The sequence below is a fragment of the Podarcis liolepis genome (assembly GCF_965112155.1).
Source record: "Podarcis liolepis genome assembly, chromosome: 2".
NCBI lineage: Eukaryota > Metazoa > Chordata > Lepidosauria > Squamata > Lacertidae > Podarcis > Podarcis liolepis.
The window spans coordinates 67,437,212-67,461,850 of NC_139555.1; the positions used below are offsets into that span (position 1 = coordinate 67,437,212).

The 24,639-nt window shown below is 42.7% G+C and overlaps 1 protein-coding gene across 2 annotated transcripts in view; it reads right to left on the minus strand.

Annotated features, from left to right (window-relative positions):
* Positions 1-24,639, minus strand: part of RNF145 (ring finger protein 145) — a 57,300-nt gene that overhangs the window by 26,950 nt on the left and 5,711 nt on the right. For both annotated transcript variants that reach the window (XM_083488367.1, XM_083488368.1), the window contains exons 2-3: positions 13,020-13,233; positions 3,911-4,019 (exon numbers count right to left, since the gene is read on the minus strand). In XM_083488367.1, the coding sequence (XP_083344493.1) occupies positions 3,911-4,019; positions 13,020-13,203 (293 nt within the window). In that variant the 5' untranslated portion in view covers positions 13,204-13,233. The remainder of the gene's footprint in view (positions 1-3,910; positions 4,020-13,019; positions 13,234-24,639) is intronic.

The window sequence follows — 24,639 nt, forward strand, 5'->3', positions numbered from 1 at the left end:
TACAGTGGTACCTCGGGTTAAGTACTTAATTCGTTCCGGAGGTCCGTACTTAACCTGAAACTATTCTTAACCTGAAGCACCACTTTAGCTAATGGGACCTCCTGCTGCTGCTGTGCTGCCGGAGCCCGATTTCTGTTCTCATCCTGAAGCAAAGTTCTTAACCTGAAGCACTATTTCTGGGTTAGCGGAGTCTGTAACCTGAAGCGTATGTAACCTGAAATGTTTGTAACCCGAGGTACCACTCTATATGAAAAGAAGCTACAGTAGCACATGAGGCCATGTCCAGAGATTAACAAATGAGTATCTTACCACAATCCTGTCCTTTTATACATGTAAGGATGTACACCTCATAGGAAGAGGCACTGCCAGGCCCCTATTAGCTTCCCTAGGACCATGGGATGATGGAGGCCTTGGCAGGCCAGCTTGCCCTCATCCTCATCCTACGACCTCTGGGAAGCAAACGAAGACCTTCCCTCTCTATTCAATGAATGACGTCCCAAAATTTCCCTTGCTCTCTCACACACCACAGCCTGACTATTCAAGCTGCTAGTCTGCGATTATGTGGATGCTGTGCATTCTCTGGGCACTGCGTGACAACGAAGGAAACTTCTGTACCTGAGGCTTGTATCAAGGTAACCAGAACAAAATGGGGAAATTATCCCTGAGCATAAAAAAGGTGAAAACAATGTGAAGTAAGTCATACAGTTCAAAGCAATGCAAAATGCAATTGCTGAACTTTACTATTCCACATACATACATTGGGTAGGATCTAGATATGCTCTTCTGTTCATGGAAGGAAATCTGATTCAATGGAGGTTCCTACAGACAACCTGTACTCCACACCATCTCCCACACTTTTCTGGAGGATCCCACAACCCTCTGGAGCATCTTTGCAGATGTTTACAACTGGGTTAGCCAATGTGGTGCCCTTCAGATGCTGCTGGACTACAACTCCCATCAGCCCCAGGAAGCACAATCAATGGGCAGGGATTACAGGAGTTGCCAGCCAACATTTCGAGACTCACAAATTCCCCATCCCTAGCCAATGTGTATGATTTAAAGCCAGTGTAGCTGTCTCTGTATACATAGAGTCACTGCAGAATCAATTTATCTTATAATAAAGGAGGAAAGGGCAGCATACATGTGGTAGTAGTAATGAAAGAAAAGATGCCAAAGTGATCCTATATCATGGAAAGCTTTGAGAAAGTTAGGAACATACAGGGGAAAGCTTGCTTGATGGGGAGATGGGAAACCGACTGACTACTGGATTATTGTAATTTGAACAAGATTCAGGCTCATGTATACTCTCTACCACCTCCTTTCATTTCCGAACAAGAAAATTATCTTCTTTGTTTACATGTCTCTACAGTGTCCATTTGCTTTTCTCTCTCCAATTCCAAACCATCTGCTGGAAGAGAAATTCTGTTGGTTTTGGAAGCCAACATACTACTTTCTGGACATCATTTTAATACACCAGTTTCCACACCACACAGCACTGCCAGGAACTGGCTTCAATTCCACATTCCTTGCATTTCCCACACAAAATCTCCAAGATGGCTCCTCTGCTAAAAAATAAATTTTTAAAAAATCAATGTCTGTTCTAAAGAGAATTTTTCTCCCTGAAGAAAACTTGCAGACACCATGGAGTCTTACTCTTCTTGATACTTCACCCTTGGCTATCCAATGTCTAACTTTTTATTTCACACCCTCAAAGTCAATAAATTCCTTGCTGCAAAGCTAACCGGAAAAGCAATAAATATCTACAATAACTGTCACAGCAATGATTCTTTATGTTCTTGGCTACCTTCCTAGCTCCCCCTTCCCATATTTTGTCCACCGTAGGCTGAAAAGCTGAATCACGTTGTTGGCCCAGAACGCAGCTCAGATGGCAGAGGTTCAATAGCTGCCTAAGGATGGCCCTGCGTATCTGCTTGACACACATAAATATGCTAACACAGGGATGGGAAACAGGATCTGGCCAGTAGGCTGAACGCTGAGCTTCCCCACACCCTGGAAGCCCACTGTTGTCAGGTGCTGGGTGGGTGCAGCTTTAGGAAAACAGCCTTGCAGGCCATAGCAGAACCATTGTTGGGCCTCATTAGTTCTGCAGGCCGGAGGTTTCCCACAGCTGTGGTAACATGAAGGGAATGGTTTTTCTGCATTTTTAAATAAATCTTTTGTTTGAAAACGTAAATGTGACCAAAAGTAAAAGCACAGTATCTTTCATAGCAATGTTATACTTGACAGTCAAAAGTGCACATGTTATTTCCCTTTTCTTTATACATGTAGGTAGGGCTTGCAGATTTCAGACAAATGGAAGGGTTGTTGCCTGAGCTGACTATGCCTACTAACCCAAAGTCTGCATGTGAAGATGTGAATACATGGCGAGGGGGGAGGGAGTTAAAAGCCTACAGAATTGAAGAAATTCCATACTGCGTAAAAATACCACTTAATAGCTGTATTTGATGGGTGGTTGCTTTCAGAGATAAGAGAGTTCCATAAATTGTGCCACATTTAGTGGTATACAGTGGTACCTCGGGTTAAGTACTTAATTCGTTCCGGAGGTCCGTTCTTAACCTGAAACTGTCCTTAACCTGAAGCACCACTTTAGCTAATGGGGCCTCCTGCTGCCGTTGTGCCGCCGCTGCACGATTTCTGTTCTCATCCTGAAGCAAAGTTCTTAACCCAAGGTACTATTTCTGGGTTAGCGGAGTCTGTAACCTGAAGCGTATGTAACCTGAGGTACCACTGTATATATATATTTTTCCATTGACATGTTGCTACTACAGTGGTACCACAGGTTAAGAACTTAATTTGTTCTGGAGGTCCATTCTTAACCTGAAACTGTTCTTAACCTGAGGTACTACTTTAGTTAATGGAGCCTCTCGCTGCCGCGCAATTTCTGTTCTCATCCTGAAGCAAAGTTCTTAACCCGAGATACTATTTCTGGGTTAGCGGAGTCTGTAACCTGAAGTGTATGTAACCTGAAGTGTCTGTAACCAGAGGTGCCACTGTATTGGGGTAATAAGCAATACTTCAACTGTTAGGGCCATATCTGGTCCTTCAAAAATGGTTAGAAACAAGAATTGTATGGGAGACGGTTTATTTAAATACTTTAAACATTTCCTCTGACACTGCACTCCAGACCTCAAAGACAAGGTTTTGGTTTTGATGCTGTTAAAATTGGGTTGTTTTTCACGACTGTCTTTTAAAGGTGTGATACAGTTATTTTTAGTTTTACATTTTACATGTTCTCAGCCACTTTATATCTAAACACACGTGCGCGCACACCCATACCCCATACATATCTAGCCATGATAAGGGATCCATTACAACCCAATACAGTACAGGATTGTGTTTCAAGTCTCAAGACTCATTCCAAGCTACAACTAAAGTCAGCAGAAAGGCTTATCATTCATTCCTTGGAAAAACTAGTGTTTGACTAGGATTGTGGAATCTGAGTTCAAATCTCCATTCTCCTACAAAGCTCAATAGGTGAGTTAGGGCACGTCACTGGCGCTAATATAAACCTACCCCTCTTTTGTGAATAGACAAATGGGAGTGGGAACCATATGCATCAAGATCCTTGGAGAAAAGCCATAATATAAACTACAAGTATAGTCAGCAGAATAGAGTGGGAGGCAGATTTCAGAAATCCCCCCTCTAAATCTGCTCTAGAGGATTGGGGAGGGACTTCTAGAGAAGATCTGGGGAGGGGTGAGTTCTGGAGGAGGGGAAGGGGGGTTGTCAAAAACTGATTTCCCTCATTTTCTGTCAGTGGACAGTCACCACTGGCTACTACCTTCTATAAATACATAAATGGAATAAATAACGTATTTTGCAAGTGGAAGTTATTGGCAAAAAAACTCATGAAAAGCAAAGCTTACAAGGGTGATGAGACAACTCTTACCTGGATATCTGATGACCAGCATACAGCAACAGTGCAGTTAGAAAATACAGGTAGAGTTGAACTAGGTGTTGTCTGGGTAAGGTTAGGAGCACAACACTTAAGATGTAACCTGGAGAAGAAATGGAAATAATTTCACAGTTAAGTCCATGGACTTCTAAAGAATGATATTATTCATTTCTTTTAAAAGTGAATTTAAAGGTACCACTTTCTGCATTTTTAAAAAACAAAAAAGCAGGTGTTATGGCTAGAGCCATAGCAAATCAAGAAAAAGACAATTAATCTTAGAGAGGTCAACTGATCCACAAAACGTCAGCTATGAAGCCCACCTAGGTAATATAGCTGTCACATAGGGCAGAATCTCACTGGTTTTTCTGGTCCTGTTGCTCCAGTGAAGGTACCTATTAGCAGAATAGTAGGGGGAGGCTATTTTTGCAAAATCCCCCACCTCCTGCATCCCCCCAGAACAAGCACCCTCATTCTGTTCTGGAGGTTTGGGAGGCTGTCCAGAACAGATTTTCAGGAGGCACGGTGCAAGGGAGAGAGAAAGAATTGACAAAAGCCCTTCAACTTCATGAAATCCAATCACAGAATCTCTCCCATGCAGTTTGGCCCAACAAAACCAAGCAAAATAATTGCAAGCTGAACATAAGCCAGCACTGATAAGCAGCTTATAAAAAATGAACATAATGCAGTCTCGGGCTGAATTAACAGAGGCAGATCGAAACAGTTCCACTCTATTCTCTGTTTGTCGGGGTGCATCTGGAATAATGTACACAGTTCTGGGCAACACATTTAAGAACGTTAACAAACTGGAGCATGTCTAGAGGAGAGCAATTAGGATTGTGGTAGTGGAGAGGGTCTGGAAACCAAGCCCTATGAGGAACAGTTGGGAGTAGGGGAGACATTCCCTTCAAATATCTGGAGTGCTGCCATGCAGAAGATGAAACAGGTTTCTTTTCTGCTCTAGAGGGCGTAAAAGAACCAATGGGTTGAAATTGTGGTGAAGCAGATTTCAGATACAAATGTGAGCAGAAACCTCCTAACAGTAAGCTGCCTTGGGAGGTGATGGACTTCTTTAACTGTATTTAAGCAAAGGCTGGACTCTTCTGTCAATGATGCTGTAAGCTGCATTGCAGAACCCTAGTGGAAAAGAGGGCTGGTTTAAAGTACCTCCAAAGTACTTTGCAATGCTATGATTCTAATAGTTAGGGAGGTAAGAATGTTCCTTTGCAATTAATCATACAGTCCCTCATTACTACTCTCAAACAACAGTAAACTCATTGAGGAGACAGCTGATGGTGCACCCTTAAGAATACTTTATCATGGAAAGCAACCAAGGAATCAATACTTCAATTCAGGCTCTGAACGCTTGCTTATTCTATCAATTGGGGCTCTGAACACTTGCTTATTCTGAGTAACAGCAGCAGAAGTGGTCTATTCACTCACTAAGCAAATGACATTCTTCATTTGTCGTAATAAAAGGAGGTGATCGACATAACTTTGCTGTCAGTCAAAATGTTCAGGAAAAATAAGTCAGAAATCAACGCTGAAATAAGGAAAAGACATTTCAGTCTTTTAGATATAGACTAAGATTTTCCTTTAAAAAAAGAAAAGGAATCACCAATGAAGTACCAGTTTCTCAATGTTTTGGTTTTCTGAATTCCTGTGTTTTACATGGCTCCCTATCACATTGGGCATGATCCTGATTCCCCACCCAACACTGAATGTGTGAAGCTCACATGCAGCTGCTGTGTGAGAAAGGCTTTCACAGCAGTTCACATGTTAAGCCACAAGCAGTGTTGTACTTTCCTGAAAAAAATTAATCAGGCAAACTTTTAGAAAAAATTGCCTTGGAGAATATTTTGCATCAAATTGTTTTCTGAAATCCTAGAGACTGAACCCATTCAGAATGCTTATTTTACTCTCTCAGTCTCTCTCTCTCTCTCTCTCTCTCTCTCTATAAGGAAAGCTTTTTTAAAAAAAGTATTTGCAGTTGGTATTCATTCACATTGCTACCAAGGAACTAATGAAATGGAAAATTTTCTGGTGGGGAAAAAAGCTACAGGAAGTTTTCCCATTTTGGAAAATTTTCCACATATTTTTTTCCATCCCACATCACTGGCTGCAAGTAAGACAATGCCATGAGCAAGAGCTCTCTAGAAAAGGTAGCCCCAACAGCACAAACCTTAAAATGCTGAAACTGATAGGCAAAAATAGAAGAGTCAAGGTCACTGCAGCTACAATACTGCTGCTTATGAGCTTACCAATATCTCAGCATTCACCCTGATTTTATGATTGCGGTAACCACTAAAAAAGAAAAAAGAAAAAAAGAGCACCTTGCAGATTTCCATTTTTTTTCCTGCAAAAGCCTCATCTCTGGCCAATGTGCATTTTCATAATCAACAACATTGGCATCCTAAAATGATTGATGCAGTATGTGGGACATCCTGTAAACACCTGAGAATTTTACATCCCAGTGGCTAAACATTCAGAGATAGAATGGGCTGGTACTCTCTGTGGAAAGATGGGGATTCTGAGAAGAAACTGGAATTTGCACCTCTATTCCAGTCCCCATCCTCACTAATGTAAATGTTCAATAGCATCTCCAGGTTTCTAATCCACCAGCTGCTTAGCAAATCAAGGCCCTGGTGATCAAATAAAGTGTGTGATCACTGAAATGTCTGTAAATTGTTTCTCTCACATAATCATTGCCATTAGATCAGCTGAAGGTTGATATACACACTTTAAATGCAGGCACACAAACACAAGCCAGCATGTTAGTAGCACAACACACTGTGCAAGTTTCCAACTTTAAGGCAGTATATTCCAGAAATTACCAAATCACAGGCTGAAACACCCTAAGCAGGGTTGAGGAACCTGTGACCCTCTGAAGACCACAAGATTGGTAGAAGGTTCAAAGGCATGGAAATAATAAGTAATAAAGTACTAGTTATAGATCCGGGGCAACCACCAAGCACATGAGCTTTAGCACATCTCTTTGCACCAGTAACATATGAAGGAGGATACTATCCTTGAGAAAAATGCATGGACTCCATATAGGGGGATATGAAAGAGCTTGTTCATTGTTCCATACAGGTACATAACTTTGCATATCACACCAACGTGCAAAATCACTTGCACCTTGTCAGTAGCATTTCTCCCAGTGTTAAAAGCCACTTGAAGTTAGCAGCAGCAACAAGGTGAACATAGTTCTTATCAGGCTTGGTCTGCAGTTTCAAGTAAAAGTGTTTATCTTCAGTAAACGGTGTCCACTGTTGGCCTTACACAGCCCCTTATCCATGCAGCTACAGCCAGGAATCAGTATCTATTCTGGAGGACAAATGCAGGCATGAAAGACTTATGGCAACACTATCATTAGTCTTGAGCTAATGAGAAACTTGATGATGCAGCCGATCCAGGAGGATCTGCTACAGGGAGTTCCCTGTGGGAAACTTGGTTTCACAGCCAATTCCGTAGCCTTGAAGCTACATTCTATCAGCTGCCGAACAGTGACTTCAATCCTGCTTTCTCTGCAAGGATTGGGTGTGCGGTTGAGTTTGCCACACAGAACTCAGTCATGCAGCTGATCCAGCTGCATCTCTGCATGCGTGTGGTTTGGGGAAAACAGTCTCATGGGTCAAACTGGGGCTGTGCTAGGCCAAATTTAGCCCACTGGCTGGAGGTTCCACATCCCAGCTCTAATTACTCAAACAGACGGGTCTTAACCACTGTACTGCACAGCTTTGGCTACAAAGAGAATATACTGGCTAAGCTATGCAGTACAGCGGTACCTTGGATGTCGAACGGAATTCCAAAACGAACCAAGGTGTGGCTTTCCAATTGGCTGCAGGAATCACTTGCAGCCAATCGGAAGCTGCGGAAGTCATGTCAGATGTTTGGGTTCCAAAGAACGTTTGAAAACCAGAACAAACACTTCCGGTTTCCAATCGTTCGGGAACCAAAGTGTTCGACTCCCAAGGCGTTTGAAAACCAAGGTACAACTGTACAGCTATCTCATTCAATTTCCTCCACAACAGCTGAAGCAAGAATGACACAATGGTCAGTTCACATGTTGCGTCCATTATGTCTCAATTGCTGCCACTACTAGATGACTAATATGTGTGAAAACTGGCTCAGAGAACACTGTTATCCCCTTAGGCACTTCCTTTACAAAAGGACTTAAGTAAGTAGGTGATAGGCCCACCCTGTTAACTAATTGTGTGGGGAAAAAAACCCTTACTTAACATGCTCCACTCTGCTTTTTCTCCTGTGTCTGAATGATCCATGCATGCATTTCAGCAACCACTAAGGATGGAAGAGGGAATGGATGCAGACCGCACAGCAAGTACTGAGTGCAAGAGGATAGCTTTAGCCCTCATGTGCCTTCTCACTGTATTAAGTAACTAATTTTCTGCAAGGAACTCAAGATAGCAATTGATCACCACACAAAAACTTCCCTCCCAGTGCGTGATCACAAAGAGACACAAGGCAAGTCATAAGATTATGGGTTCACTTAAAAATAGCTACACTTCCAAAATAGAACATTTGAAAATTAGATCTGTCACTCAGGCACTAGTGTCGGCCTGAGCATGAAGGCACACTATGAAGAGGTCTGTTAAAAGTGCTTAACCAAAACTACAACCTGCTCTTTCCCCCTCTGCATTTCAGTGCCAGGATGTGATCATGGCCTCAAGTGTGCTCTTTGACTTTGTGCCATAGAAGTGAATGGCTGCTGAATGTGCCTGGGGATGCTATTAATGTGATAGCAAAACCTCTCAGGGGAAACGCAGCATATCACGGCAGCCAGAGGACAGAGGTGAGAGAAGCAAAAATCAAATGAATGGTGAGAGAAAGATAGGTAGGGGACTCTGTTATTTATATAGCAAGGCTTCCTCAGCCCACGCATTTCTGAAGCAGTGACAGATTTATACTAAGCATCAAAATTCTGCACTCACGTTAACAGGAAGACCCGATTTCCAACTATCTACTTTGGGGCAGGGCAGCTAGCATAACACTATGCAACCTGGATGTTCTTAAGAGAGGAGAGGAATAATATCCAACTGACTGACTATTACTTGATGGTATTTGACAGAAGTCAAGAAGTTAACCACTTTGCACTTTCACCGGCATCTGTTTCGTTTCTAAGTGCTGGCTGTGACCTAGAAAGCCTTACAGGGCCTGGGTACCTCAGGACCTAAAGCAACAGTGGGGAACCTAGCCCATGGCCCTAATTAGCCCTGGCAGGCCTCTGGATTTGGCCAGCAAGGCCATGTTGAGCAATCCACACCCACCTCCTGGTCACTTAAAGTCATATGATGTCAGGTGCAGAGATCCACTGTCTCTGAACAGTCAACAACAAAAAGAGATTCAACATATATATGATACCACCAGACAGCTTCAGATGGCAACGTATTTGTGAACATTTATTTTTTTTTTGCTAACACTGGAAACAAATATTTTGATAGTACTTTGCTTATAGTAACCTTTTAAAAACCACTTCCCGGTTTGTACAGTGGTGCCTCGCAAGACGAAAAGAATCCGCTCTGTGATTCTCTTCGTCTAGTGGTTTTTTCGTCTTGCAAAGCAAGCCCATTGAAGGATTAGCGGATTAGCGCTATTAGCGGCTTATCTGCTGATCGGATCAGCTGATAAGCGGCTTAGAAAAAGGGGGGGAGGGGAAAAAACCAGCAGGAACTCGCAAGACATTGTCGTCTTGCGAAGCAAGCCCATAGGAAATTCGTTTTGCGAAGCACCTCCAAAACGGAAAACTCATTCGTCTAGCGAGTTTTCCGTCTTGCGAGGCATTCGTCTTGCGGGGCACCACTGTAATGCAAACCTCATTTTGTCCTTGCATTTTAAAAAAATGTTGCTTCACTGTATTCTCTTTTCCCATTCAGATTCTCCCCCCCCCCCAAGCCACTCAGGGTGGTATAAATGGTTCTTCCCCCATCCCCCAATTTTGTTCTCACAAGAACTCTATGAGGATGAGGCTGAGAAAAAGCGAGTAGCTCAAAATCACCCATCAAGTTTCACAAGAGATTGGGGAGTTAAACTCAGGGCTCCCAAGTCCTAACACCCTTTATCTATACAGTGCAAAATCAACTCGGCCTGCTCCTACAATAGCTTACAAGTGTACTGCCTTACACTTAACTTAGATATAAACAGTCAGAAGTCAACTAACTATCCCCTTTGGTGTGGAGTAGGGTTCGGGCTGTTTTTCTTAAGTATATTTTCTCCATAGCTCTTCAAGCTGTACGCCCAGCTTCCGCAAGTCAAAAAGACAGGTTGCAGGCTGTAATCTGTGGTGAAAATCAGTATGCTGCAGGCAGTAGACATGTACGCAGATCATTATCACCCCACCTGCAATCATAGGATTAAAACGGAACTACTACTAGCGCAAACAAAGCAACACTTTTATTGCATGTACTCTTAAAAGGGCAGCATAAGCAACTGGAAATAGCTGAACTTCCTTTATTTTCTGGGACAGGTTTCACAAGGAAGGATTGCCAAGCACAATGGAAGAAGTGTATGCCAACAATCCTCCCCAACGTGGTTCACCCAGAAACCCAATATGCAGCTCAGAATCACCAATCTACAACGAACCCCATTCTCACAAATATGGCTAAGGCAGCAACATTATGAACTCTTTATACATCTCTGTAGCTGTCAGAGGGGGCTTTCTCCCAAGTCCACAAAGCGTAACAATTTATCTGACCATTACATCTGGTTGTGTCACACTGACTTTGGCATTCTTACTAGGAATAGCCAGTGGTTGCATTAGGCTGAAGAATCAGAGACCTCCCACATATCAGCCTTAGAAAATGCCAGAGGGATAAACTGTGTACAGCAGCTCAAAAGGAAAGTGCCTCTATTTCTTTACATAGATCTAAGATACAGTAGGCCTATTATCTGAAAGTACCATTGCTGGAGCTAAAAGCAGGTCTGGGTCTGGTTAGCACCTGGATGGGCAATTGCTCAGTAACCCTATGTACACGGTCCTGAGCTCTACTGAAGAAAGGTAGGATTATCAGTGAATTAAAGGAATTTACTTATTTTTCCTATCTAGCATCAGCTTAGCATCTGCACTACAAGCTATTTTATTATATCTACATAATTTTATTTGTAACATTATTTGTATGCCACTCTTGTCCGTGTACATCTTAAGCATATGAATGAAATGGGGAAGGGAGAGAGTACATATATAAAAGACATCATGTGGCAAAGATTATTATTTGAAAATCTAGACCATTTATGACAGTTTACAAACATCAATATGAATGACCATCCAACCAACGAAATCATTTATACTAAAATCAAATAGCAGTGACCACCCCTCTCTCAGTGAAATATTTCTCGAACTTATGAAACGTCCTTTCTTGCTGCTTAATATCCTCCAGGGGTGAGCAGTGCAGTCAACATGGTCTGAAATATCTGAATCTCTGCTTGTTTTATACTAATAAAAACAAGGGCATGGTACTAGCATAAATGAAAGTATTTTCCCCTTTGATGTGCTGGGAAGTAAGGCAATGAATCTGACTTGAGGGTACAGTAGCATTACAAGATACAGCGGACCCTCGGGTTACGTGCCACTCTGGATACATAATCTTCGGGTTATGAAAGCAGCAAACCCAGAAGTGTATTCTTCTGGGTTTCGCCACTCGCACATGCGCAGATGTGCTCTGTGTACCGCGCGCGAGCACAGAAGCGGTGCCTCTGGTTATGGATTTTTGGGGGTGCACACGGACCCCCAAAATGAATTAAATTCATAACCAGAGGGTCCACTGTACCTTAAAAAGAGCTCAGTCATTTAAAACATAATTATTTTAAAAACAATAACAAACAACAACAGACCAAGTACACGTTGTTCAGCTCATCCATCAAGCAGATGGTGAACAAAGCAAACATAATTTACATTCTCTCTCACACAATTACAATCATTGGTGGAGTGGGGGACAGTGGGTTATGGCTCAATGGTGCCAACCCCTCTTCTGTGTCCCCATCACCACTTTCCACACAGTGAAGGGGGAAGGTCTGCTCTCCATGTGCAGGCTCCTCTGCATGATTTAGAACCCTGCCACAGTCAGGGGAAGTGCCTGAGTAGGGCTAGTGTATTTCTGATACACAGGTACGAAGCGTGCCAGAGTTTACAAAATGCACACGTGGCTCCATCAGTTGTCAAACGAACTATCCTATGGGACCACCTTGCCCGGCAACTGCACTCCTCAGATGGGGCACGAGAGTATCACACGCCCCAGAGGTGCATGTAGCTTACACTAGAAATCAAGCTTTAAGTGTTATGGCCCCAGCCCTCTGGAATCAATTATCCGCTAAATGAGGCACCTAATGTCACAATGTTTTGGAGCCTACTGAAGACATTTTTACTCAAGAATGCTTTCCCCGAGGGGTGACCCAGTCACTTATGGAATATTAATTACATATGTGGAGATATGGGCAGCATTTGTATTGTACGTTTACAACACTATTATACCACTTTAACTGTCCTATCTTCCCCCAAGGAATCCTGGGAACAGGCGTTTGCTAAGGGTGCTAAGAGTTGAACTGTAATTTTTAGAGTGGTTTGACGATCAGTCCTTCTTCCCAGGAAACCCTGGGAATTGGGAGGCAGCCATGACTGTGCTCTTGCACCCGGTCCAGAAGGTGCAGCCGGTGCAAAATGCAGCTCCCAGGAACATCCAGCTTAACACATATTATATTGGTGTGGAAAGATCTGCACTGGCTACTGACCTACGTTCAAGGTTGTGTTGCTGACACAACTTGGGACCTATACAACTTGGGACCAGGATGCCTAGCAGACTGCCTCCCAATACAGACCGAGTCAATATTTAATACCTTCTGAGGGCACCCTACTGATTTTTCACTTGCTGACAATAACCTTCTGGTGCCAGCACCCACCCTCTGGAATGCCTTCCCTCAGGTAATTCATGAGCCAGAGGAAGTAATGATTTTAAATGCCTCTTAGCAACTCAAACCTCTCTCTTAAGACACTGACTATCATCAGATGCTTTGAATACACTGAGAGAGGTTTTGCTTCAGGCAGAATGCAGCACTAGCAGGGAATAAATGCTCTGGCCAGCCAATGCATACTCACCCACGTAATGCATATTGAGAGCCAAGTACTTGTACTGGAAGAGGGGGTTGTTGTTGAGGCTACTTCTTTGGATCTGCTGGAAGAAGGAACTGACATCCCATCTGTACAAGACATCCAAAAGCATGATGCTTGGGACCCGCAAGGCCACATTTAACATTGCTTCCAACTTCTCCTTGGCAGCCATTCTGTTCCTTATCAATGGATGGGTAGCAGACTGTAAAGAGCCAAAGACAGCAAGTTAGGCACACCAAAGTATCCACAGCATTAAAATTTATGAAGCTGTCTTGTACAGAGTGAGACCACTGGCTTATGTGGCTCAGTACTGTTCACACTGACTAAGTAGATGGAAGTTTGATGGTAAACATTTTTCACAAAGGTGGGCTACAAATAAGAATAAAAGCACCCTCAATTTCACCACAATGCATTAAGCTACAATGTTTTCACCATTTTGTACTCACTCACGCTTATTTTAGATTTGGGGAAAGCTTAACTTCAGATTCAAAAATAAACCAGCTACCCTTTAAGTCTGGATTCTCTTTTACCTTTTCAGTTGCTCCATATAAAGTTTTTAAAGCATGTTAAAAGGGCTGTCGAAGCAGGATATTTTCTACAGTTTCACATTTTAGTAATTTTTGTATGATTCGTTGGAGCAGGATTGGACAAAAGATCTGACATAAAATAGGTGAAGTCTTCTAGGCCGCTTTTAAAAACAGGGTTTGCTCCTTGTCAAACTTTCCCCCTATTTTAAACAACATTAAAGCCTTCCTTTTCCACACCACCCAAGGCTATGTTGGATGGCGATATGTATGATAAAGAAACACACACTGATCTGGTTGCACATAATAGTAAACCATGGTTTGTATATTAAAGACCAAGTTAAACATGGCTTGTCGACCCCAGGGGTTCTAATAAACCATTGATTGTTTCTGCAAAGCTTGTTTTGTTTCCCAAATGCCTCATGTCTTTGTAGCTTTTTGAGCATCTGTGGTTGTTGGCTAAACAAACCATGATTAGGGAAAGGTGCTCAATTTGCACATAGTGGCATGCCATTGGCCCATACACTAACTTATCATGGCTTCAGATTGTCGTTTGATGGCAATAAACAAAGTATAGTTAAGCTTCTGGGCAGCATTCGCACATCACACTAAGCCGTGGGTTGCTGACCTTTTTTGTCTCGAGGGCCACATTCAACATTGGCCAACATACACACCCCAGGGGCCACATTCCAGTGCTGATGGATGTAGCTATCATACACTATTGCCATGTAGACTGTCACACAACCAGCTACTGTACTAAGCCATGGTTTAAAAAAACCAACTATGGCTACAACTCTTAGCGATACTGAACACTGGCAGAGACAAACATGGAAAGCTGCTGCAGCGATGTCTGCTCATTGAGTCAATTTGAGCTCAGCTGTTATATGACTAAACAACACCCTTTTAATAACTGAACTCAGTCTGGGCATAAAGCCTCAAAACTTTGATCTGTGCTACATTCTATTTGAACTTTTAAAAATGCAAGTAATGCATCTGATATTTGATGGACTGACCAGAGGTGCTGTGTAGTCACCAAAGCGATGACAGTATGAACTGGGAGAACTGCATAAAGTGCCCTTCTGTCAATGTAGCTTTCAGTGCTCACAGTCACTTACTGTCAACAGATAGGCTCTGTTGTATGAGAAGGACACAGCATTACTGCTCAGTCGGGTGAAGGCTTTCAATTGAGATGTCGGTTAACCCAACGCCTACAAACCTATAATTGCAGTTAAGTCTTTTTCAGCACATAGTTTGCATAGCAGTAGGCTGACTGTACTTGTTTTTTCCTACATAAACCACAGACAGCTAAATGTACCAATTATTCTTAACCAAAGAGAAGACAAAGTAGTAACCAATTAAACAAGGAGAAAGGTGACAACGGGAGTTTTCAAAACAATGTAATATCAAGAGACGACACAATATCAAGATGCTAAGCCAGGGGTAAGCTTATTTAAGTCATAGGTGGTGTACTAAAAAAACTATTGTTATTGCAATAAATTTATTAACTGCGTTCTAAAGCAGTGTCGCAAAGTGTTCTACACATAAGATAATTAAAAACTAGCGTCCCCATGGTCCATTGACAGACCAAATCAAAAGTGCACCCTCAGGATCACTGAATGTCTAAGGCAGGGATAGCCAACATGTTTTCCTTCAGATGCCGTTGAACTCCTATCATGCCTGAACATTTGCCTTGCTGCTTGAGGCTGACGGGCATTCTTGTCCAACAGCATCTACAAGGCACTATGTTTGATACCCCTGGTCTACAGGCTGAACTGGTCTGTGTTAAACAGCTTAAAAATTCCTTTGGAAATGTGATGAGGTACGAAAATGATTATAAAATAAATAAATATATGATCCTAATCACACACAAAGGAAGTGAGAGCGGATCAGACCAAGCTCCAACTAGCTCAGTATTGTTTATGAATCTGAAGACCCAGTAGGTGGGAGGGGATCCACTGATAGTTCATGGTCCCTTCTTTCAGCACCTACCCCTGCTATAGACCCTTTTGGATTGTGGTGTGGATTCTGTTAGCAAAGGACACTATTGGCACAGTTCTAAGTCCCGCTTACTCTCCTGCAATCCCCTGTTTTCAGAGCATTGTTTTAAAAAACAAGTTCCACTTGGGTGTGGGTGAGTGGACAGTTTGGAAATTATGTGCATGAATACAACAAATGAAAGCTAAACCAGCCATTGGGATTGAATAGTTACAAAAGGGAAGAACAAAATCTATGCATGGCATGGATGAGCAACAGGCAAGTGGATAAACTGAGATGTGGAAAGGTAATAGTCAGGCCTTATTGCACCAGCCCAAGTTACCATTTCAGTCATAAAAATAATCCAACTGAAAATATGGTTCAAATGAATAGAAGAGATGGGTGTGGAGAAAGAAGATAGCCTACTATCTAATAACACCCATTTATTAAGCCAACAATTGCAGAATTTTCTCCATTACAATGACGTTTCACATTTCTAAGATCAAGCCCGCAGATTGTTGCCTTTACCACAAAACAGAGCTAAACCAACTCTAACCCTGGATACATTTTAGTAAGGCATGAAAGAATTCTAGCACATCTAACAGATAAGGATTATCTTTTGACAACCTGATTAGCTTATAAAGGTGTCCCGGGAATCAAGCAGAAAATAATACGATAGTGCCATAAAAACAGGATCTCTAATGATGTGTGTGAGTTGATTTTCAAGGCTGAAAATCGGTATACATAAGCAGGACCAGGAATTTAGTACAACTGAGGACTAATGAAATCTGCAATAGTCTTGTAATAAAAACAAGTAACTCGGAAGGAAACCTTCTTGCAAGAGAGAAATCCATATAAACCAGGCATGACTGGAAATCATCCATAAAAACTGCAATGTGAGTTAATATTGCCAGAATCAAAGCATTTGACAAGATTGATAGGCTGCCTGATAAGACAAAAACCTCTAAGCAGTTTGCATAAAATACTCACAGGGCAGGCTACCTGTACAACTCAGAGGTGGCTGCTCACCCACGAAAGATGGGCAAGGAAAAGGTGGTGATTGCTATGAACACACTTATGTAGCAGGCAGGAGAATCACAGAAGATTGGAGAGAAAGATGAAAGGCAGCAATTTAACACAACAAAACTGAATACATGATGTTATACAACAGCAAAACTACTACAGTATCTTGGAACTGGGTGTCTGTGTGTAAAGCATGCAGCTCCTTTAAATGGATTGTGCAAGAAAGCACAGCTGATCTTGCCAACATTTCAACCCGTGTCCACTTCAGTTTTATAAGGCTCGTCAATATCTAGGTTTAGGAAAGGCTTTCCAAGAGTTTCATAGATCTGCTTCGGCCTCAGAATACCATTAGAACGGGAGTCCCAGCCACCAAAACATTAATCCACAGCTAGATACACTGTCGTGCCAGTGGTCGGAGAAGAAGAATTGATAAGATGATTCAGATATGACGTCCCTTCAGTTATGAACAACAGTTTATTGTACGGACCTGCCTGCGATACATAGCTGCATATAGCAAACAAGCGAGAGCACACTCTGCTCGCTCTCAAGACAAGTGCTTTCAAGTATTTGCCTCTCCGGTTTAGTTCAGCAGCCTAGCACATCATGCAAACATACTTCAATAACATCTTGGTAACGTGCGCCCTCTAAAACTCAGAAAGAAGAAGGGCTAATATTAAACACATTCAGTGCCATGTTTCTAGAAAAAGAGGTGCTGGAACCCACAAAGAAAGCCTGCCTCCCTTGTTCTCTTGTAATGAGGTGCCGGGACTGAGTTCCAGTGAGTTCCAGCTGGAAAAAGCCCTGAACATATTGTACTTTGTTTTAGCATTCAATACAACTGCCAATCTGGAAATTAAGCTAACACAGAAAGCAACGAGCAGTTATTCTTCCCTTAAGAAAGAATATTGAGAAACCCTTACTACCAGTGTATTATTATGTTTTAAATGTATTTTTTATAAAAAAAAATAAGCCTACCCTGATTGAACTTCTCTCTTACACAGGCTTTTGTGAACTCACCAAACAGAAACCTGGCAAAGCCATTTCTTGTTCATTCTATGTCAAGATTCTGTTCCAACCTGCAACACCAATTCTTGCAAAATTACTGTATTTTTCTGTGTATAGCACGACCCTGTGTTTAAGACGACCCCTATTTTGGGGGACTCCAAATTAAGAAAATGGTGGGAGATTACTCAGAGTTGTTGAGCATATTTGGGAGGGGGTTGCCCAGATTGCCAAAAATTGCTCAGCAGCCGCTGATCGCCTGCCCAACTGCCAATCAACAACAGGGATTGCCACAGACACTAATCACCCAACCAATCGCCGCTGACAATCTCCTGCTCGCAGCTGCAACCAATCGCCCGCCCCCGCCCTATCCATGTGTAAGACGACCCCCAATTTTAAACATTATTTTACAATAAAAAAGTTGTCTTATACACAGAAAACTATGGTAATGTACAGTATCTCCCGGTTATAGTTGTTCAATAATTTCCCCCCAGTTGCAGGCTGTATTAATAGAGATAGTATCAGAAAAGCCACAACCATTCACTTTAACCAATAAAGTAAAATACTTCTGATTTACAAAACATGAGGAAGTTAAAGCTGCTCATTGCCCTCAAAGCGCAGGAGGAGCATCTGATGAAGCAGGCAAGGTCTTTGGAGTTTATGATTACGCAAAGGGAACAAGGGGAACCAATGCCTTGCGATTCCTGTTCTTCCTAATTGCGGTCTTGTGAGAAAAAGCCCTTTTGCATCTCCCACAGCAGGGAGAAGATGCCAGCCAAACATTGTTAAAGAATAGCCAAGAACTTGGAAGGCAAGACAAAGGGAGAGAGAGAAAGATTAAAGTCTCTTTTCTTTTTTGTTTAAAAAAAAAAGTTTGTGCTTTACAGGCCTGATATTATGCTAATTGAAATGCTTATGGGAACACATAATACTGTGAAGTGAAAATAATTTTTATTTTTAAAATAGTAATTATTGCAGTTTTCAGCAAGAATAGGCAAAGTTTTTTTTTTAATTCACTGCCAAGTTCTTCTCTTCATTGTGAAATACATAGAGATCAGCCTACGGTTGCCATTTGTTTTTCTCAAAAATAAATAAATGTAAAACTAAAATAAGGTGACTGTAGCTGGGTTTTTTTTTTAAAAAAACCAAGTTTTTAAAAGGCAATCATGATAAGTAGCAGCGGACTAGTTCAAGTATTACCATCATCCTCAGGTTATGATGGCGTATTTCCCATAGTTAAATAACTACCATATTTTTCCGTGTATAAGACTATGATTGTTTCTTTAAAAATTATGCTTAAAAGTGGGGGGTCATCATGGATAGTATATAGTGCAAATTTCTTAAATTTGAGTGTCCCCCCCAATAGGGGGCATCTTATACATGGGGGAGTCTTCTCCACGGAGAAATACGGTATGTTTCTAATGGACTAGAGAGGTAACCCTAGAGATGAACACAACATTGGTTTATATTAAGATGTGTGGTGTGGGGCAGGAGTGGGCAGAAGGTAGACCAGGATCTACTGCTGTCTCTGAGTGATTTGCCACTTAGCAGGCCAGCAGGCGCACTGGCAGTGCCCACCTGACATTCCTCCCAGGGTACCAACCTCCCCACTGCCTCTCACCCCTTGGTGAGCAGCAGCGATGCTACTTTCCAGAGGCCAGGTGTACGGCAGTGACCCTCCCCATCAGCTGCTCCTGGGTCTTGGGCTAAGGTCTTCTCCACAACTTCATATCTGGCCCTTTTCACTGGAGATGCCATAAACTGAACCTGATGCCTGCACACTCACAAAGACAAGAACTCCTCCTGGCCGCGGGAAAGCAAAGAAGAAGAAGAAGAAGAAGAAGAAGAAGAAGAAGAAGAAGAGGAGGAGGAGGAGGAGTTTGGATTTGATATCCCGCTTTATCACTACCCGAAGGAGTCTCAAAGCGGCTAACATTCTCCTTTCCCTTCCTCCCCCACAACAAACACTCTGTGAGGTGAGTGGGGCTGAGAGACTTCAAAGAAGTGTGACTGGCCCAAGGTCACCCAGCAGCTGCATGTGGAGGAGCGGAGACGCGAACCCGGTTCCCCAGATTACGAGAGTACTGCTCTTAACCATTATACCACACTGGCAAAAAAGCAGTTTGACTGTTGAGGGGTTTATACAAAATGGTATCAACAATAGGAACACTTCTTTCTGTATGCAGTGCACCCTGGAAAATAATCATACTGCTAAACCTCAGGTGGAAAGTAAGTATTGTGTGCACCAACACTAAGGGCTTGTCAGAATTTCCACTGGAACCCACCCTGTAGTTCATCGCAGTACCTGCGCAATTTCCAAATGATATCAAAGTGGGATTGTTAAGGGTTCACACAGAAAGGCATGGCAAGCAAGCTATGTGTTTTGAAAGCTATTGACTATTTTGTGTGTGAAGCTGTGGAAAACACAATCTCCAAAAGTATTCCACCGCCCAAGTTAATATAAATTAAGTTCTTAGCTACAGCAGCCAAGATTCTATCTACAGAAGGGCGCTCTTCTCAGCTTCGTTGGCAAATGGATTAAAAACATGCAGACAATGGCAATAAAAACAGCATGGCACCACCATGAATAAAGATGGTTCAATTTTCACTGCAAGTTTATTGTTCTAGCCAAAGGCCATGGCAAACCCACAGCAAGAGTGGCAATAAAACAATGCAGATCACACATCGAGAATATGAGCCAACATCCATGATGTAAGAGAGAGGTTATCGGAGACACCAAGAAATTCAAATCCAATTTGATTTCAAATGTATAACCTCTGAATCACCGCAACAATTTATAGTGATTTTATCTAACACTTTTTTTCCCTCCCCCCCTTTCTTTTGGAGCCAGTGCATAGAGGGCCACTCTGAATGTTATGAAGCTATTGTTGTCACTCAGAAGAAACCCAACCATTTCTGCTGGGGTGTACCCCATGACCCTGAGATTAAGAGTCCCACGCTCTACCGACTGAACTACCCTTAATGTTTTTACTTTACAATCAGTCTGATCATTTTTGAAGGAGATACCAGGCATATACAGGTGAAACTCGGAAAATTAGAATATCGTGGAAAAGTTCATTTATTTCAGTAATTCAACTTAAAAGGTGAAACTAATATATGTGATAGACTCCTGACATGCAAAGCGACATATGTCAAGCCTTTATTTGTTATAATTGTGACGATCATGGCGTACAGATATTGAAAACCCCAAATTAACAATTTCAGAAAATTAGAATATTAAATGAAATCAGCAAAACAAGGACTGCAAATAGAGCAATATTGGACCCCTGAGAAGTAGAAGCATGCATATGTACTCAGTACTTGGTTTGGGCCCCTTTTGCATCAATTACTGCCTCAATGCGGCGTGGCATGGATGCTTTCAGCCTATGGCATTGCTGAAGTGTTATGGAAGACCAGGAAGCTTTAATAGCAGCCTTCAGCTCTTCTGCATTGCTCGATCTCATGTCTTTCATCTGTCTCTTGGCAATACCCCATAGATTCTCTATGGGGTTCAGGTCAGGCGAGTTTGCTGGCCAATCAAGCACAGTAATCCCATGGGCATTGAACCAGGTTTTGGTACTTTTGGCAGTGTGGGCAGGTACCAAAGTCCTGCTGGAAAATGAAGTCAGCATCCCCATAAAGCTCGTCTGCGGAAGGAAGCATGAAGTGCTCCAAAATCTCCTGGTAGATGGCTGCGTTGACCCTGGACTTAATGAAGCACAGTGGACCAACACCAGCTGATAACATGGCTCCTCAAATCTCTTTTCTGATGAGAGCAGCTTTTGCATCTCATTTGGAAACCAACGACCCAGAGTCTGGAGGAAGAATGGGGAGGCACACAATGCCAGATGCTTGAAGTCCAGTGTGAAGCTTCCACAGTCTGTGTTGATTTGGGGAGCCATTTGGCCCCAGTATTAGAAACTGAGATATAAAAGCTGGCAAATGGCACCTAAACCTAGGTTACAGTTGCCAGAACAGAATGTCTAGGCACTTTTTTGTTTGTTTCAGGGGAATTTTTAATTATTATTAATTTCAATTCTTTACCACTTTATATTTAAAGGAAAATTCTCAAAGTGGTTTACAACACATTAAAACATCAAATAATACAAATTCAAGCTTCAAGGAAAATAGTTCAGATCCTTTTCTAAATGACGTTTTGCTTTCCCATATTTATTTACCTACTTAATTTACTGTATTTTTCCGTCTATAAGTCGTCCCCTATTTTTTGGGCTTCAAAATTTAGAAAATAGGGGGGGTGAGCTTTTGGGGAGGATTATTTTTTGGGGGGAATGCCAAAAACCGCTCACCCACCAGAATGCAGCACACAACCGTTCGCATTGCTTACAATCTCGGGCTCACACTTTGTTCCGGCGGGTGAGCGATTTTTAGTGTTGGCCACTTGATTGTTTGGGGGGGGGAATCCCAAAAATCGCTCACCCGCTGGAACGCAGCACACAACCGCTCGCGTCGCAACTGCCTGATCGCTGCCATTAGCCCTCCTGCTTGCCGCTCACATCGCAGAAACCACCTATCAGCTCCCCGATCGCCGCCAGCGGCCGCCAAACATGCTCCCGCTTGCTGCGACAAGGGCAGCTGTCTATTGGCTGCCACAGCGGCAAGCAGGAGGGCTAAAGGCAGTGATCAGGCAGCTGCGAAGCGAGCGGTTGTGTGCTGCATTCTGGCGGGTTAGCGATGTTCGGCAACCCCGCCCCCCAACAATCAAGGGGCCAATCGCCGCTTACAATCCAGGCTCGCGCCAAAAAACCATTCACACATCCCCCTCAGCACTACCCGTATATAAGACAAGCCTAAATTTTGAGCCGCATTTTTGGATAAAAAAAGCTCATCTTATACATGGAAAAATACAGTATATAGCTGTCCAATAGAAGAAGTACTCTAAGAAAACAGTGTGGTATAAGACTAGAGTATCAGACTAGGACCTGGGGGATCAGGGTTTAATAATAATAATAATAATAATTTATTATTTATACCCCGCCCATCTGGCTGGGCTTCCCCAGCCACTCTGGGCGGCTTCCAAAAGAATGTTAAAATACTATAATACATCAAACATTAAAAGCTTCCCGAAACAGGGCTGCCTTCAGATGTCTTCTAAAAGCCTGGTAGTTGTTGTTCTCTTTGACATCTGGTGGGAGGGCGTTCCACAGGGAAGGTGCCACTACCAAGAAGGCCCTCTGCCTGGTTCCCTGTAACTTGGCTTCTCGCAGTGAGGGAACTGCCAGAAGGCCCTCGGAGCTGGACCTCAGTGTCCGGGTAGAACGATGGGGGTGGAGACGCTCCTTCAGGTATACGGGACCGAGGCCGTTTAGGGCTTTAAAGGTCAGCACCAACACTTAAATCCCCCCTCAGTCCTGAAGCTCACTGGGTGACCTTGGCCAGCTTCTGAACCTACCTCACAGGGATGTTGTAGGGATTAACTAAGGAGGGAGTGAACAATGGACTCCTTGGAGAAAAAGGCAGGATAGAAACGCAATAAATAAGCTCTTCTGCTTACATTGATACTGAAAATAAAGATTCCAAATTCAGTTTTGATTTGTACGGACAAAAGTTAATTATTTTTTACTCCAAATTCTGCTATCAAAACTTCCTCTGCCAAATCAAGGTAATCAAGTCCCCACTTCCTCGGCCCTTTTAAAATTTCTTCATTTAGCTGGCTCACTAGAAGAGTTACAACCCTGTAAAAGGGGGTGGGTGGGTTAAGTTTGTGCAACCAAGTCCCTTGCAAACATATTGTATCAAATTGCTGAAGCATACAATTAAATTCCTAATCTGCCTTTTTATTATCCCAACACGCCAGATTGCACTAATGATTGCTAAGCGCTTTCTGGATGTCTTCTAGCCAGTTATGGCATCTTAGAGAAGAGCTAAAGGTATCATAATTTGCTATTCTATAGTTACCCCTACGCCTGGGCTTACCTTGAGCATTTGTTAATGGGTAATCCCTTTGATTTCTGCAAAACAGATTGCTAGAAGGGTAGGAGTTTGGAGCTTCAAACCTGGAAATGTTTATTCCAACATCTACATTCAGACCAATATTATGAAGTTTCCCGTCTTGTCTATTGCATCATATCTATATATAATTAGGATAGGGTGACAAAGGCGGGAATCTTATGGCTTGAGAACTTCCGGCACCTTCCTCTCAAGTTGCCTTTTCCAGACTGAAATTCCCTTTCTCTAGTACAGGGAATGAATATCTAACTTGCCATTAGAATGGGTGGGTGGCAGGGGCTTCCTTGGACAACTTTTTAATTCAAGTAACAGCTTTCTGTCAGCAAACATATGAATTAGAGTCCAAACTTTATCCCACACATTTCGATCCTGAAAGATTAATGTGACACTGCCTACCTGGTTACAGTTAAGGCAGGTATTCACAATTGACAGGCCCGAGGCAGAGGGTACTTGCTCAGGCTGCCCACAGTCATGACCCATCCAGCCTCAGCAGATTTGTGGAGTTTCCTAGGGGCTCCAGAGAATGGGGGAAAGACTCTCCCCACTCACAGCTCTTTCTTCACCCTGTCCTCTCTTCCTCCTCCAGCTGCTTTTCCATGCCTGCTTGAATTTCAGTTGAGATTCTGTTTTCACTATTCTGCTGGATTTCTTCACTGGCCAGTTATGAACATCTGTGGAACATCTGGGGGCCTCTTTCTAGAAGAATCATCACTGGAAATATGACTTTCCCATTCATTCACTACCTTTCCAAGTGTGCTTATTAATCCATCACCCGCTGCCTTTTCCTCCTGTCTGTGCTTAGACCTATCCGCATCTTGATGTACCTCCAAACTATCACCAACTTCAGTTTCTTGTCTGGTAGGTCTCAACTGTGTCAGAATTCCTGCCTCCACTAACTAGTGCACCAATTATGGCATTCAAACCTTTCCCAGCGCATGAATTCTGCTAAATATTCCCTCTACTGTTTCTTTTGTCAAGAGACATTGGTCACATCAAAGTTTCCACAGTGCAGCTGTTTTAAAGCAGGCATTATGTGGAAACTCAATGGAACCTCGACCAGTATTCTTGCCACTGCATTTTGGACATTTTTGAGCTGTCTTCAAGGGCAGCCCCATCTA